This window comes from Artibeus jamaicensis, unplaced genomic scaffold, assembly GCF_021234435.1.
Source record: "Artibeus jamaicensis isolate MK-2021 breed Jamaican fruit bat unplaced genomic scaffold, CSHL_Jam_final contig_700, whole genome shotgun sequence".
Taxonomy (NCBI): domain Eukaryota; kingdom Metazoa; phylum Chordata; class Mammalia; order Chiroptera; family Phyllostomidae; genus Artibeus; species Artibeus jamaicensis.
The window spans coordinates 5,182,206-5,198,619 of NW_026521930.1; the positions used below are offsets into that span (position 1 = coordinate 5,182,206).

The following is a 16,414-nucleotide window of genomic DNA, read 5'->3' on the forward strand; positions in this document are numbered from 1 at the left end:
ATCTGGGAATAAACCTAACTAAGGAGGTAAAAAACCTGTATGCAGAAAACTACACAGCACTGAAGAAAGAAATCAGGGAAGACACAAACAAATGGAAACATATACCGTGTTCATGGATTGGAAGAATTAATATCATCAAAATCTCCATACTACCCAAAGCAATATACAGATTCAATGCAATACCTATTAAAGTACCAATGGCATATTTCACAGACATAGAACAAACACTTCAAAAATTTATATGGAACCATAAACGAGCCTGAATAGCAGCTGCTCTTTTGAGAAAGAAGAACAAAGTAGGAGGGATCACAATACCTGATATCAAGCTGTATTACAAAGCCACTGTAATCAAAACAGCCTGGTACTGGCATAAGAACAGGCACATAGACCAATGGAACAGAACAGAGAGCCCAGAAATCAACCCAACTCTCTACAGTCAATTAATACTTGACAAAGGGGGCAGTAACATAAAATGGAGTAAAGATAGCCTCTTCAACAAATGGTGTTGGGAGAACTGGACAGCTACATGCAAAAAAATGAAACTTGAGCACAGACTTACACCATACACCAAAATAAATTCAAGGTGGATAAAAGACTTAAATATAAGCCGTGACACCATTAAAGTCCTAGAGGAGAACATTGGCAAGAAAATCTCAGATATTTCACGCAGCAACTTCTTTACTGATATGTCCCCTACAGCAAGGAATGTAAAGGAAAGAATAAAGAAATGGGATCTCATCAAAATAAAAAGCTTCTGTGTGCCTAAAGAAAACAGTATTAAATTAAAAAGACAACCAACCATATGGGAAAACATATTTGCCAATGATACCTCAGACAAAGGTTTAACTTCCAAAATATACAAAGAACTTACACAACTCCACTCTAAGAAGACACCCAACCCAATTAAAAAATGGGAAAAGGAATTGAACAAACACTTCTCCAAGGAGGACATACAGAACATTCAGAGACACATGAAGAGATGCTCAATATCGTTAGCTATCAGAGAGATGCAAATTAAAACCACAATGAGATACCACTTTACACCAGTCAGGATGGCTATCATAAACAAAGCAACAAACAACAAATGTTGGAGAGGTTGTGGGGAAAAGGGGTCCTTAGTTCACTGTTGGTGGGATTGCAGACTGGTACAACCATTATGGAAAACAGTATGAAATTTTCTCAGAAAAATAAAAAATCGACCTGCCTTTTGACCCAGCAATTCCACTGCTGGGATTATATCCTAAGAATCCTAAAACATCAATATCAAAGAAGCTTTTTATTTTGGTGTAGCCTTATTTGTTTATTCTTTCCTTTATGTACCTTGCCTTGGATTTAATGTTTTCATGGGAGAATTTTACAAAACATTTAAGGAAGACCTAACCCCTATGCTTCTCAGACTATTAAAAAAAAATCCAAGAACAGGGAAGACTCCCAGACTCTTTTTATGAAGCCAGCATTATCTTAATCCCAAAATCAGATAAAGACCCAACAAATAAAGAAAACTATAGGCCAATATCACTGATGAACATAGACGCTAAAACCCTCAACAAAATATTGGCAAACTATATCCAGCAATACATTAAAAAGATCATACACCATGATCAAATGAGATTCATCCCAGGAATGCAAGGATGGTACAATATTCTCAGATCGATAAATGCAATACATTACGTAAATAAAAGGAAACACAAAAACCACATGATCATATCAATCAATACAGAAAAAGCATTTGTTAAGGCACAGCACCCATTTATGATAAAAACACTCAGCAAAGTGGGAGTAGAAGGAGCATTCCTCAACATGATAAAGGCCATATATAAGAAACCTATAGCCTACATCATACTCAACAGGCAAAAACTAAAAATTTCCCACTAAGATCAGGAACAAGATAAGGATGTCCCTATTTACCACTTCTATTCAACATAGTATTGGAAGTCCTAGCCACAGTGATGAAACAAGAAAAAGAAATAAAAGGCATCCAAATTGAAAAAGAGGAAATAAAGCTGTCACTGTTTGCAGATGACATGATAGTGTGCATAGAAAACCCTATAGACTCCACCAAAAACTACTCGAGCTAATAAATGAATTTGGCAAAACAGTGAGATACAGAGTCAATATTCAGAAATCAAAGGCATTCTTATATACCAACAATGAAATATCAGAAACAGAAATCAGGAAAAAAATCCCATTTACTATAGCAACAAGAAAAATAAAGTACCTAGGAATAAACTTACCCAAGAAGGTAAAAGACCTTTACTCGAAAAATTACACAACACTGAAGAAAGAAGTTAAGGAAGACACAAACAAATAGAAATATATACTGTATTCATGGATTAGAAGAATTAACAAAATCAAAATGGCCATACTACTCAAAGCAATTTATGGATTCAGTGCAATCCCTATTAGAATACCAATGACATATTTCACAGATATAGAACAAACACTTCAAAAATTTATATGTGTTACGTTACAGTCGCTCAAGAAACCAGATGGACATGGTGAATTAAGAAGAGCAGGGTTTATCAGCGGGGAACAAGAGGGAAAGTGGAGTCAACCAAGGGAGATTAAGAGGAATGTGGGGCCAACGAAGGCAGGTTGTGGAGACAACCAAAGGAGGTTAGGACTCATGGGAGAAAGTGGAGCCAACTGAGTGTGGTTGGGACTCACTCAGTTGTTCTTAGATCAGGGTTTTTAAACTCAAAACCTGCAGTTGGGGTAACAGAGTCTGATTGGCTAGAACTGGTTGCTGGGTGAAAGCTGCATCCTGTTATGCTGCATGGGCTGACCCCAGACCCTAATCTTCCTGGGTAGGGTCTGCAGGCAGCTTCCTGTGGTGCCATTTTTTTGTCTGGTGATTTTCATTTCTCCTAGGCCTGCCTAGATCTAACAATATGAAACCATAAATGATCCTGAATAGCTGCTATATATATATATATATATATATATATATATATAATTGATAATGCTATTACAGTTGTCCCATTCCCCCTCTTTATTTCCCTTCCACCCTGCACACCCTCTCCCACCCACATTTCCCCACTTTAGTTCATGTCCACGTGTCATAAGTTCTTTATCTTCTACATTTCCTGTACTATTCTTGCCCTCCCCCTGTCTATTTTCTACCTACCATCTACGCTACTTATTCTCTGTACCTTCTCCCCCTCTCTCCTCCTCCCACTCCCCTGTTGCTAACCCTACATTGGAGAAAAGTGATTTCCATTTCTGTGATTCTGTTCCTCTTCTAGTTGTTTGCTTAGTTTCCTTTTCTTTTAGGTGTGGTTGTTAATAACTGTGAGTTTGCTGTCTTTTTACTGTTCATATTTAAAAAATTTTTTTTCTTAGATAAGTCCCTTTAACATTTCATATAATAGGGGCTTGGTGATGATGAACTCCTTGAATTTGATCTTATCTGAGAAGCACTTTATCTGTCCTTCCATTCTAAATGAAAGCTTCACTGGATAGAGCAATCTTGGTTGTAGGTCTTTGGATTTCATCACTTGGAATACCTCTTTCCAGCCCCTTCTTGCCTGTAAGGTCTCTTTTGAGAGATCAGCTGACAGTCTGATGGGGACTTCTTTGTAGGTGACTGTCCCCTTATCTCTTGATGCTTCTAGAATTCTCGCCTTCATTTTTATCTTGGGTAATGTAATTATGATGTGCCTTGGTGTGTTCCTCCTTGGGTCCAACTTCCTTGGGACTCTCTGAGCTTCCTGGACTTCCTGGAATTCTATTTCCTTTGCCAGATTGGGGAAGTTCTCCTTTATTATTTGTTCAAATAAGTTTTCCACTTGTTGCTGTTCCTCTTCCCCTTCTTGTACCCCTATAATTGGGATGTTGGAATGTTTAAAGATGTCCTGGAGGTTCCTAAGCCTCTCCTCTTCTTTTTGAATTCTTGTTTCTTCATTCTTTTCTGTTTGGTTGGTTCTTTCTTTCTTCTGTTCACTCCATTAATTTGAGTCCCAGTTTTCTTTTCATCACTACTGGTCCCCTGTGCATTTTGCTTCATTTCACTTACTGTAGCCTTCATTTTTTCATCTAATTTGTGACCAAAAGCAACCAATTCTGTGAGCATTCTGATCACCAGTGATTTGAACTGTGCATTTGATAGGTTGGCTATTTCTTGGTCGCTTAGATGCCTTGGCTCTGAGGCTTTGATCTGTTCTTCTGTTTGAGCCATTTTTTTTTTGGGGGGGGGGCTCTGGTCATGCCTGAGGGGTGGAGCCTTAGGTGTTTACCAGGGCGGAGCAACTCAAGTTGCTGGGTTGTGACTGCTGTATGTGGGGGCGGGGTCAGAGAGGAAACAATGGCACTTATTCTGCTCTCAGATTTCAGTCCCTTCTGCCACTTCCCACAAGAAAATTGGGCCCTTCTGGTGCTGTTACCCAGGTGGGTGAGCTTGTGTACTTTCTTGTGTCCTGTGGGTCTCTCCAACAAACTCACCTGTGAGGCTGGGAGTCTCTCCCGCCACCTCAACCCCACAGGTGTTTTCGATTAGAGCTTTTATGCTTTATTTCCCGGCACTGGGGCCTGGGGTCGGGTGGTCTGTCTCACTGCCCATTTTTGTCTGGGGCTGCCTCACATGCCTCGCTGGGTCTGCTCATTGCCTCCCCTCGCCTGGGGTTTGCCAACCGCCTCCTGCATGTCCAGTCCACCCGCCACCACTTTTTCCTGTCACTAACCCCTCTCCCCCAGCCACTGACTCCACCCCTTTTACTGGTCTGGATGAATGGTTGTCAAATTTCCGTTCAGTTCAATTTTCTGTCAGTTCTGGTGTTTTTTTTTTGTTTCTAAATTTTTGTTGTCCTTAATTTTGGTTGTGGGAGAAGGCACAGGGTGTCTACCTATGCCTTCATCTTGGCTGGAAGTACCTGCGGCAATTTTGAGAAAGAAGACAAAGTGGAAGGGATCACAATACCTGATATCAAACAATATTACAAGGCCACAGTTATGAAAAAATTTTAAAAACAGATGCCTTGAAGTTTTAGTTAGCCACAGTGAACTGCAGTCCAAAAACATTAAATAAGGACTACTGGTCAAGACAGCAGCTTCGATAAACATGGCTCACCTCCTCGCACAACCTCATCACAAATTACAATTAAAATATAGAACAAGCATCACTCGGAACCATCAAAAATTGAGTTCAGTAGAAGTCTGAACTATAGAATTAAAAAAAACACATTTATCCAGACTGGTAGGAGGGGCACAGACACAGAATGGGCTGGTTCCACACCCAGGTAAGTGGATAAAAATTCAGGAAGAATATCTGAAGGGTAAGGACTCCCAGCCCAACACCAGGCCCCCCAACCCAGGGTTCCAGTACCAGGAAGATAAGTCCCCATAACTTCTGGCTGTGAAAATCAACAGGGATTTTGTTGATGGAAAAAACTTCTGGAGTCCCAAGCAATTCCCCTTAAAGAACCCACACACAAATTTACACAGAAGTGCTCCCTCTGAGCTCCAGCACCACTGGGGTAGCAGCTTGAAAGGCACCAGTGGCATACAGAAAGAAACGGAAGTATCTGGCATCAAGGCAAGAGTTGTGGAGACAGCTTTCTCCCAGACAGAAAGGTGAGCAGAGGCCGTTGTCATTTTTCTGCGCTCTCAACCCACAGAGCCACAGAGCCACAGAGCCAGCAGGTGGGGGCCATACCTGAGACTCCATCAGCCTGGCAAACACTGTTTGCCCTGCCCTGGAGATCCTCTGAGACTCTGTCCCACCCAACTTACAGGCCCACTCAAGCTGTTAACCCAGACTTTTCCATATAAATGGCTGGTCATGACTCATTTTTAACAACTTCCTAAATTCTCTGAAACAAGCCATAGCTAGCCTCAGTGAGCCCTCAGTTCCTGCTTCAGGCCAAGCACTAGCAACAACCAGCATAGATTCACATTTTGGCCTCACTTTGGTATCTCTGAGCCCATCACAAGTAGCAGACATCTCAGATTGCTTTATAGTTTAGGTACACTGGCCCTGGGCAAGACACAGGTCTGGGCTGATCTTGTCCTGTACCACCTGGGAAATCCCAGAGCCTGAGAACCCAGCCTCTGGGGAGCTACAGACCACATTAGAGCACCATCACCCTGCCCCTGCACAGCTAATCCTCCACAGAGGGTGGAGGTTGGTGGTCAGGGGTCACAGCCAGTCCTTGCAACTGACTGACTTGGGTAAATCCCTCCTATTGATGTGCCAACAGCAGCAAAGGCTCAACTACAAGAGGGTATACTCAGCCCACATGAAGGGCACACCTTGAGGACCCAGCTGGGGTGATAGAGAGTCTATACCACTGGGCCCTACAGGACTCCTACTACATTAGGCCATGCTAGCAACACAGGGAGTCATAGCAGATCTACCTAATACATAGAAACCAACACAGGGAGGCCGCCAAAATTAGGAGACAAAGAAACATGGCCCAATGAAAGAATGGACCAAAATTCTAGGAAGAGAACTAAACAAAAGGGGAATAAGCAATCTATCAGATGCAGAACTCAAAAACTGGTTATAAGGATGCTCAAGGAAATCAGTGAGGACCTCAACAGCATAAAAAAGATCCTGTCAGAAACAAAGGATATAATAATTGAAATAAAGAACAATTTACAGGGAAACAACAGTAGAGTGGATGAAAACAAGAATAAATCACTGATTTGGGATATAAGGAAGCAAAAAACAGCCAACCAAAACAAGTGGAAAAAAGTATCGATAAAACACAAGGATAGTGTAAGCAGCCTATCGGAGAACACAATTATTCCAACATTTGCATTACAGGGGTGCCAAAAGGAGAAGTGAAAGAGCAAAATGTTGGATATCTATTTGAAAAAATAATGAAAGAAAATTTCCCTAATTTGGTGAAGGAAACAAACATACAAGTCCAGGAAGCACAGAGAGTCCCAAACAAAATGGATGCAAAGAGATCCACTCCAAGAAACATCATAATTAAAATGTCAAATGCTAAAGACAAAGAGAGAATCTTAAAAACTTCAAGAGAAAAGCAGTTAGTTACCTAGAGGGGAGTTCTCATAAGACTGTCAGCTGATATCGCAAAAGAAAGTTTGTGGGGTAGAAAGATTTGGCAAGCAGTATTCAAAGTGATGAAAAGCAAGGGCCTACAACCAAGATTGCTCTATCCAGCAAAGCTATCATTTAGAATGGAAGGGCAGATAAAGCACTTCCCAGACAAGGTAAAGCTAAACAGTTCATTATGACCAAACCATTATTATATGAAATGTTAAAGGGACTTATTTAAGAAGAAGATCAAAACTATGAACAGTAAAAGTGGCAATAAATACATAACTGTCAACAATTGAATCTAAAAAGCAAACTAAGCAAACAAGCAGAACAGAAACAGAATCATAGTTGTGGAGAACCATTGGGATGGTGATCATGGGGGAAGAGGGTCTGGAGTAATGGAGAAAAAGATGAAGGGATTAAGAAGTACAAATTGGTAGCTAAAAATAGGCAGGGAGATGTTAAGAGGAAGTATATGAAATGGAGTTGCCAAAGAATTTATATGCATAACCCACGGACATGAACAAAGCAGGGGGTTAGCCAGAGGGAGTGGGGGCAGGGTTCTGGGTGGAGAGGAGCAAAAAATGGGACAACTGTAATAGCATAATCAATACAAATAAAACAAAATCTTAAATAAAAACAATAAAAGAACAGTTTCCAGAAATGATGGGAGGCAGAGGCAGGGCAGCTAAATATAGTCCTGGGGCCAGGGCTAAGCCTGGGAGGATCTGTCTGCTATCCGCTGCCGCCATCACCCGTGGTGTTCACTGCTGGCTGCCCCTGAGAGTCCCCTGTCCTTGTCCTGAGCTTGTTGCTTGCCTCTCACCTACCTTCAGACACAACTCTGACGCGGCTGTGAGTAGTTAGGCCTGACTCTGACTGAGCCTCCCGGGAATCTCTTTTTGCCCAAGGTCTCCAGCCAGGCCTGTGAGTCCTGTGGATCCTGCGGGCCTGGAGTTATGGGGGAGGGGAGGGCCGGGGATCCTGGGGAGGTGAGTGAGAGGAGGTTAGGGCTGGGGGCTTTGGAGAATTTGGGGCTAAGACAGGGGTGGGCAGTGTTTGCAACCCGGGCTTGTGTTTAGGTACAGGGATTGAGACAACGTCCACAACCGGGAGGCGGGGAGGTTATTTCTGGGGCTGGGACTGAGCGGGTCGCACACGCTGAGCCTCTCTGACCAACCTCTCCTGTACCCAGGCCCGCCATGTCGGCTGCGCCCAGCCTCCTGCACCAGGAGCTGTCCTGCCCGCTGCGTCTGCAGCTTTTCGACGCGCCCGTGACTGCAGAGTGCGGCCACAGCTTCTGCCGTGCCTGCCTTAGCCGTGCGGCAGGGGAGCCGGCGGCGGACGGCACGGCGCCCTGCCCGTGCTGCCAGGCACCTACGCGGCCACAGGCGCTCAGCACCAACCTGCAGCTGGCGCGCCTGGTGGAGGGGCTGGCACAGGTGCCGCAGGGCCACTGCGAGGAGCACCTAGACCCGCTCAGCATCTACTGCGAGCAGGACCGCGCCCTTGTGTGCGGCGTGTGTGCCTCGCTGGGTTCCCACCGTGGCCATCGCCTGCTGCCGGCAGCTGAAGCTCACGCGCGCCTCAAGGTTTGGGACCCTGGCGGCCTCCGGCGGGGGTCGGGTCGTGTGGGACTGTGGCACGGGGCAGGGTCCTTCAGGAGGTTACTGCATTGACTGGACTCTGAGCTTCGGGGCCCGACGTGCCTGGCGTTTCAGGGGACGCTGGAGGGCCGACGGGCGAGGGAATGGGAACTTGTGGAGCTGAACGCAGGACCTGGCGGAGAGGGGAGCCGTTTAGAGGCCCTAGGGGCCCGGCCCTGGTGGGACTGCTGTGGCCCAAACCTAGATTTTGCAGGCACGCCGCTTGGTGCTCAGGTACTGGCTGGCACCGAGACTCAAGGCAAGTCTGTTTTTCTGGTTGGAGCTGTTAGTCCTGAATGCTTCTAGAGCCTACACACAGCTGCGCGCGCCCCGAAGTGTGCGAGCCCCACCGGTGCCCAGAAAAGTCACGTAGACATTGGCAAATGGAGACACAGGGGCCCACCGGCTCTCCCATGCCCTACATGTGCTGAATCATGGGAAAGTATGTGTCTACACAGGCCCAGGAAGGTCTGTATGAAACATTTATTGGGCTGCGTTAGAATTAACCACAGGGGCAGAGGCAGGAGCAGGCGGGGGCTGGAGGCATGGAGCGGTCCTGGGTCTGCACAGTGGAGAAGCTACAATCTTCTCACGTCTGGTGGTCGAGGTGGGCTTCTGCGGGCTACTTTTGCCCACAAACAACATCACCACTGCCCTGCACTTCTCCTTGGCCCCGAGACTCCTGGAGGTGTAGACCCCGGGTCCTCAGGCTCCTGTTGCAGGTCTTCAGATTGCCCTAGGGGACCAGCCTCACCTTCCCTCCTGCTCCCGCGGTACTCAGTCCAGCCCAGGGCTAGCCTGTGGTCCCCTAGTCCAGTGCAGGAGCCTCTCCCCGCCCCCCTCCCCCCCTCCCCCTCCCAACCCAGGCTCACCTCTCTCCTGAAAACCGCGTAAGTCCCAACCAGGTCTGTGTTTATCTGCCAAGAGAGAACAGAGTGTGAAATGGGACAAGGTGCCAGGAGTCCAGGGAGCCTCCAGGGGGCAGGTGGGGCCGGATACAATCTGCCAGGGTCCACATGAGCGCAGCCTTAAGCCACAGGGAGGGGCTGGCCAGAGGAGCGGGGGCAAGAAAGCTGGGGCGGGACAGGATGCCAGGGTCTTTGGTGAGGAAAAAGGGCTGAGAGCAGACTTGACCAAGTGCCAAGACTCAAGAGTAGTTGAATGGGATCTGCCAGAAGCTGGGAACTCACGCGACCCCCTGAAGCCTCGCCGCCTCCTCCTGCATGCCCATGTCGCGCAGCACAACCGCGGTGAGCTCGGCGCCGTAGTCCTCGCAGTAGAAGGCGATCAGCTTGTCGGTGAGGTCCACCGCGTCGAGCTGCCCGAGCGCCCCGCGTGGGATGTTCCGAAAACCTTCGCGGAGCGGCGCCGCCCCCAGCTTTAGCTTGAACTTCTTGAGCTCCTCCGGGGTCAAGTTCTCCAGCGCCTCCAGGATGGCGTCGCGTTTCTTCCCCATGGCTCGGCTCTGCCTCCTCTGAACCCCAGACGGAAGCGCGCTGACCCACCGGGCCCGCCCTGTCATGTAGCAGGCGGGGCAGTAGACAACCTGGAGGACTTCCTGGGGAGGAGATTGTCCTGGCGGCTGGCACGGGAAGCCCCGCGGGTCAGTCCTTTGCCTCCCACCTGGCGGGCATTCGACAACAAACAGCGCCTCGTGGAAGCTCCCAGTTTCCCTTAAGGGAAGTGGGAGGAGGCCGCCAATTTGGCGCAACCACTAGTGAGGTGCAGGGTGCAGATGACTGGTCCCATTCTGCTGAAGAGGAAACTGAGGTCGAAAGCCACGGAACTGCCTAATTCCAGGGCCATGCACCTCCCAGCAGAGAGGCTTTGGCAGGAGGTATTAGGACCTCCCCAACAACCTGAATTTCAGGAGACACAAACTGGTAGCCCATGGGGTGCGGGAGGCTGATTGGGGTGTTTTGCTAATGTCCTGCTTTTAAGTATGGGGTGAAGCCCCATAGGAATAGGAGGAGGTTGCATTTCTTCTGCACATATCCTACATTCACCCCCTGAAGCTTGCCGGTGCCAACTTTGTACCCCTCTGGTGCAGGAGACCCAATCACATTTGTGTTTGTCACCCTCATAAAGACCTGTGCTGGGGGTGACTGTTCAGCGGATGGGCTCAGGCTAAAGAGGACTGAACATGAACAGGCGAGTGGGGGTAAGGCTTCCTAGATGTCAAGGACAAGTACTGGCAAGGGCCTGGAGACCTGCCAGTGGATTTGGGAAATGGCAAGATGCCAGCTTGGCTGGAGGAGGAGGTTGGCATTGAGGTTGAGTCCTACAGGGCGGGGTCAGGTAGGGGAGGACAGCAGCATCACTTCTTTATATCTCACCCCCAGACACAGCTCCCACAACAGAAGCTGCAGCTGCAGGAGGCATGTACACGCAAGGAGAAGAGCGTGGCTGTGCTGGAGCATCAGCTGATGGAGGTGAAGGTGAGGGGCTTAGTGTGGCAGAGCCCGTGGTCAGAGGGTCCATGCCAGGAGTCCTCAGCCAAGTGCTTCTGCCTGTCTGTCTCCACAGGAGACAGTGCGTCAGTTCCAGAGGGCTGTGGGGGAGCAGCTGGGCAAGATGAGGGAGTTCCTGGCTGCACTGGAGGGCTCCTTGGACCGTGAAGCTGAGCGTGTGCGAAGTGAGGCTGGGGTTGCCTTGCAGCGGGAGTTGGGGAGCCTGAACTCTTACCTGGAGCAGTTGCGGCAGATGGAGAAGGTGCTGGATGAGGTGGTGGAGAAGCCTCAGACTGAGTTCCTCATGGTGAGCATTGGACGATCTTCCCTCTCTGCCCCTCAGCCAGGGTTCAGGCCCCAGAGACCTCATCCCATGGTCAGACAGGGACCCTGAGATCCAGAGAGGGCAGGGACAAGCCAGGGTCACACATGGAGGAGGGTGGGCCCCAGGACTGCCCTTATGGTTGGTTGTTGAGGTTAGGCACTGCACAAGGGCACTATATCTAAGCGGGCACCATTCATATCATAGACGGTGTAGGTTTGTGTATTTCTTAGGGCAATCGTCTACCATGTGGAATTAGTTTCTTGAGGAAGGGGTACCTTTTTCTAATTCACACAGAGATAAAGTGCTTGCATTCTGTGTTTCTTGGCTTTCCTGATTCTTCCTGACCCCATACTTAGCATTCTTGGCTCACCCCATCCTGAGAAGTCTCCAGTGTCCTTCCTGCCTGCCTAACCTCCATCTTCCTTTTCTCTCTCTCCAGAAATACTGCCTGGTGACCAGCAGGTGAGATCATCCTGTCCTTTCCCTTTTCCCGACTTGCTCTGGCCTTCAGGGACCCTGGCTGGCTCACCCCCTACTCACAGTGTGCCTGCCTGCTCCCATTCGGTCCGCTGCAGTTTCCCTGCACTTTGTGTTGAACAAAGAAACGAACCCGACCTGCTCCTTCTCAGGAAGCTCCCAGACAGATGTGGGCAGGGACATAGGCATCATGGTGTGCTCAGTGCTGCCTGGAGGGAAGTGGGTGGCCAGGGCCGGCTTTCCAGGGGAGTGCACATTTGAGTTGGACGCTGAGGGAGGAACTGGAGTTAGCTAGGTAAAGAGTTGGGGGAAGAGCATTGCAGGCAGAGGGAACATCAAGTGCAAAGATCGGTAAGAGGGAGGAGAGAAGATGAAGCTGGTGTGGAAGGTGGTGACAAACTGTGAAGAGTGGAGGAGTTTGGACCTTATCCCAGAAAATGACTTTAAAAAGTGTTATTTAGTTTTAGAGAGGGGGGAAAGGAGGGTGAAAGAAAGGGAGAGAAACATCAATTAGTTACCTCTCACATGCACCTTGATGGGAGGGAACACACACATGACAACCTAGGCATGTGCCCTGACCAGGAATTGAACCTCAACCTCTTCACTTTGCAGGATGATGCCCAAACAACTGAGCCACACTGACCAGGACCTGTGTGGTGGCTTCTGCCTTTGAATGGCGGGACCAGGAATCTCGGGTCAAGCCTCAGTATTGCTGGACAGTCTTCTTTTAAAAAAAAAATTTAAACCTTTTGTAACACATTTGGTTTTTTAAAGATTTTATATATTTATTTTAGAGAGGGGAAGGGAGGGAGAAAAAGAGGGAGAGAAACATCAATGTGTGGTCACCTCTCATGTGCCCCTTGTTGGGGACCTGGCTTGCAACCCAGGCATGTGCCCTCACTGGGAATTGAACCGTTGACCCTTCAGTTTGCAAGCTGGTGCTCAATCCACTGAGTGACACCAGCCACGACTGCTGGACAGTCTTACCACAAGGGTTAAAAAACTCCCCCATGATTTTCCGGGAGATGCTGTGTCAGGATTTAAAAGACATAAAACTACAAGGAAGAATTGTTAGTAATATGTAGCTACATCATTTAACTAATACTATAGCCACTTGGAACCATTTGGCATCTTGTGGCTATGAAGTATCAGCACAGAGGCCCAGTTTTGCCAACAAGATGTAAGGTTTCTTGGATTCCTGCTTGAACCTGGCAAAAGGAGTCTTATTTGACTTGTCAAAGAAACTAGATCACACTTTCCAGGGTGGCCAGCTGGCTTGAGAGCTGTGGCAGTCACCTGTGAACACTTATAGGAAGCTGAAAAGTTTTCCTTGGGACAACCAGTCACCATTTATGCAGCCCACCAAGCACTGAGCTCACTAGAGCAGAAAGAAAATTTGCGGCTCAGTGCTAGGAGAATAAGCATGTACCAAGCAATTCAAAACTGTAAGTAAGTTAATTCCTGCCTCCCTTCTCCCAGAGCCTAATTTGGCTGTGTTAACACATGACTGTGCTGGAATAATTGATGAAGTTTATTCTACCAGAATTGATTAGGAAAAAAAAAGGGTGAATGTGTATCCGAAAGGAAAGAAGACCATTAACCTCCAATAAAAAGGAAATTAAGCATGCAACAGAAATTTTAAATTATTAGAGGCTATTCAAGTACCTTTACAGGTGGCAGTTATACACTGCCTGGGGTATCAAAAAAGGACACTGGAGTAGCTAAAGGAAACAATCTGGCTGATTGAGCAGCAAAAGAGGCTGCTAAAAGAACATTAATAATGCTTTTGGTACCTGTTCTAGACTTGTCACAGTTTGACCCTGAATATTCAAGTGCAGACTTGGAGAAAGCTTAAGAGCTGGGGTTTTGAACACCTATATTAAACCATGGCTCACAGGTCCTGGAATTCCTAAAACCATGTGTGCCAGAAGGACAGTCCTAAGACAGATCACCATCAGAAAAAAAAAAAAAGGCAGAAACTACCAAGGACAGTGCCTGTTTGAGGACTGGCAAATAGATTTTGCCCCCAGATGCCAAGGGTCTGAGGATGGAAATATTTGCCTTTGTTGATAACTTTTCAGAATGAATAGAGGCCTATCCTACTAGAACTGAGAAATCCTTGGAGGTAATGAAAGTCCCACTGAAGGAAATAATTTCTCACTTTGCCTTACTCAGCAGCATGTAGAGCTGTAATGGAGCTACTTTTGTTTAAGAAATTGCACAGAAGATTAGTCAATTTTTAGGAATCAAGTGGAGACTCCACATGGCATGGAGACCTCAGCCTACTGGGAAGGTAGAGGTGAAATGTTGTGGGAGGCTCTGTTCTTCTTGCTGACACAGTAAAGAATTACAGATCAGCAAGCAAGCAGAGTTTATTAGTGATACATTCTCATGGAAGAGAACAGACCTAGAGGAGGTAGATGAGAAAAGCACAGACACTTGGTCTGTTGGTCCTGTGCGTTTATAAACTTTGTGGGGTGGGGTGAGAGAATTACATATTGATTTGGTGGGAGAAGGTGGTGCATAATCCTTCAAGGGAGGGTGTGACCTCCTTAGGGTAAGTATGGGTGGAGGTCTGTTAATGTAGATTTTTATTTTACCCCAGACTGTCTCTGTTACCCTGTTAAAAACAGATACATTGCCTGAGGCAGTTAATCAAAGTTATTTGAGAGTTTTTTGCAAGTACTATGGGCCCCCTCCCACCCATCCTGCTTCTACCTAAACTAAGCTTCTACCTAAACTTCTACCTAACATAGTCACACCTTGAAGAAAAATGTACCCAAACTGTGTCAAGAAACTCATCTCCACTGGGATCAAGCTTTACCTATTGCCCTGCTCAGGATAAGGGTGGCTCCTCGAACTGGGACTCAACTGAGTCCCTGTGAAATTATGCACAGGTGGCCATTTCAGGCTATGACTGGTGTGGGAGATATGTATGTAGATCAAGAAGTGAAGGTAAAGGAATTATGTATAACATTTAAGTCAGACGTTAACTGTGATTAATGACCTTGCTTGTATTAGAGATTTCTCCTCCACAGGCTCACTACATTCTTTTGAGCCTGAAATGAGGGTCTGATGAGGGACTGAAATGTTGGAAAATTTTTAGTTACAGGTAACTAAAGCTTAGTAATCAATGTATGTAAAGCTATTGTTTCAGGAACTGAAAACATGTCCCACCTTGACTTCAGGAGACCATAAGCAGTCCAAACTCTATGCCTCAGAAGGATTGCAAGCCATCAAGATGCCCACCATCCAGGACAGAGATGAAAGAATGCTGCAGATTTTTATAGGATTAACTTCTCCCCTGAATTCTAAACCCTTTACCTACACTTCTCTTCTCCTTATAAAAAGGGTCAATTTAGATGGAATTTAAGATGGTCTGTTAGGGTACAAACCCACTGTCTTCTCAGATCACCAGCCATCTGAATAAGATGCCCATAAAGATTCAGTCCTTGTCTCTGCATATTGGGTCTCTTGGTGGCAGGCATCACAAAGGCTTGCTTTTCCTGTTTCACATTCTGGTGACTCCACTCCAGGACAGATTTTGGAACTCTCCAGTAACTCTGGGCATTCGGTGGGGAGTCCCATTGGCTGCCTGGACTGGGGGTGGGGAGAGGACGCCCAGGGTGCAGATTTGGAGACTCCCTAGCTGCTACCAGGAGGTTTCACTTGGGGACTCTGCACAAACACCACCACCACACCCCCCCCCCCCGTGGTCTTCACATTTGATTGAATCTTGCACTTCCTGGTTCAGGTTACAATCCCGGGTCACAATTTAGAGTGTCAAGAATTACAGTGCCTTCTGGTTTACAGAGCTCTGTCTGGTGGAATAGGGGGAAAAGCCTCTGTTCCAGGAAACAGCCTTTTGGGACAAGTTTTGGCTAATTGGTTGACCTATGTTTCTTTGAGTAACAAGAAAGTGGTTTTTATTGTAACACTGTTTGGCTTATGTATAGTATAACCTAGACTCAGGAGACCACTGGCCACTGAATGGGTCTTTAAATTCTGTATTATACAGTAACTAGAGTTGTTTTGTCAAAGATCAGGGAAGTGGGACAAAATGCCTTACCTGGAAACTTTCATGAGTTTACATAATCAGGATGCAGGACTAAACGGAAATAGATGAATGGTCCAGAAAAAAGGGAATTTGCCTGTGAAAGAGAGCAGAAGCTCAGAGGAGAGGGCCCTGGAAAATCTAGATATTATTGTTACCGAACAAGAGGTCCAAGGGAGGGGCAATACAATATTTGGCCCACTTAGGGATGCCCAAAACTGCTATACAACAGGGGCCTCTCCCCCAACAAAACCCAAATACTAATATCTACTGGGCTCTTCTGTCCGCCGCCAATTGGAAAGACATCTCTTAAAGCCAGAGATTTGTGAAAAGGAAACAAAATGTTTATTTAGTGCTATTCAGGCCTAATGCCACCACTAAAATATCAAAGTCCTTTAGGGTGTACACCTACACCCATACAGCGCTCCCTTCTCCCACTGTCCCAACTCCGGGTACCGT

The 16,414-nt window shown here is 46.9% G+C and overlaps 2 protein-coding genes across 5 annotated transcripts in view; one reads left to right on the plus strand and one right to left on the minus strand.

Moving 5' to 3' along the window:
- LOC128628341 (tripartite motif-containing protein 72-like) overlaps positions 1–15,604 on the plus strand; it is a 39,590-nt gene extending 23,986 nt beyond the window's left edge. Inside the window, exons 1-6 of one of the 4 annotated variants that reach the window (XM_053671687.1) lie at positions 7,668–7,858; positions 8,199–8,595; positions 10,992–11,087; positions 11,176–11,406; positions 11,864–11,886; positions 12,514–15,603. In XM_053671687.1, coding sequence (XP_053527662.1) covers positions 8,206–8,595; positions 10,992–11,087; positions 11,176–11,406; positions 11,864–11,886; positions 12,514–12,574 — 801 coding nt within the window. In that variant the 5' untranslated portion in view covers positions 7,668–7,858; positions 8,199–8,205 and the 3' untranslated portion in view covers positions 12,575–15,603. The other 3 variants (XM_053671688.1, XM_053671685.1, XM_053671689.1) reach the window with 3 other exon arrangements.
- On the minus strand, positions 9,124–10,140 carry LOC128628342 (pyrin domain-containing protein 1-like). The gene is made up of 3 exons (XM_053671690.1): positions 9,840–10,140; positions 9,522–9,566; positions 9,124–9,331 (listed from the first exon to the last, which is right to left on the minus strand). The coding sequence occupies exons 1-2, from the start codon at positions 10,103–10,105 to the stop codon at positions 9,563–9,565; spliced, it is 270 nt and encodes an 89-aa protein (XP_053527665.1). The 5' UTR covers positions 10,106–10,140; the 3' UTR covers positions 9,124–9,331; positions 9,522–9,562.
- Positions 15,605–16,414: the final 810 nt, after the last annotated feature.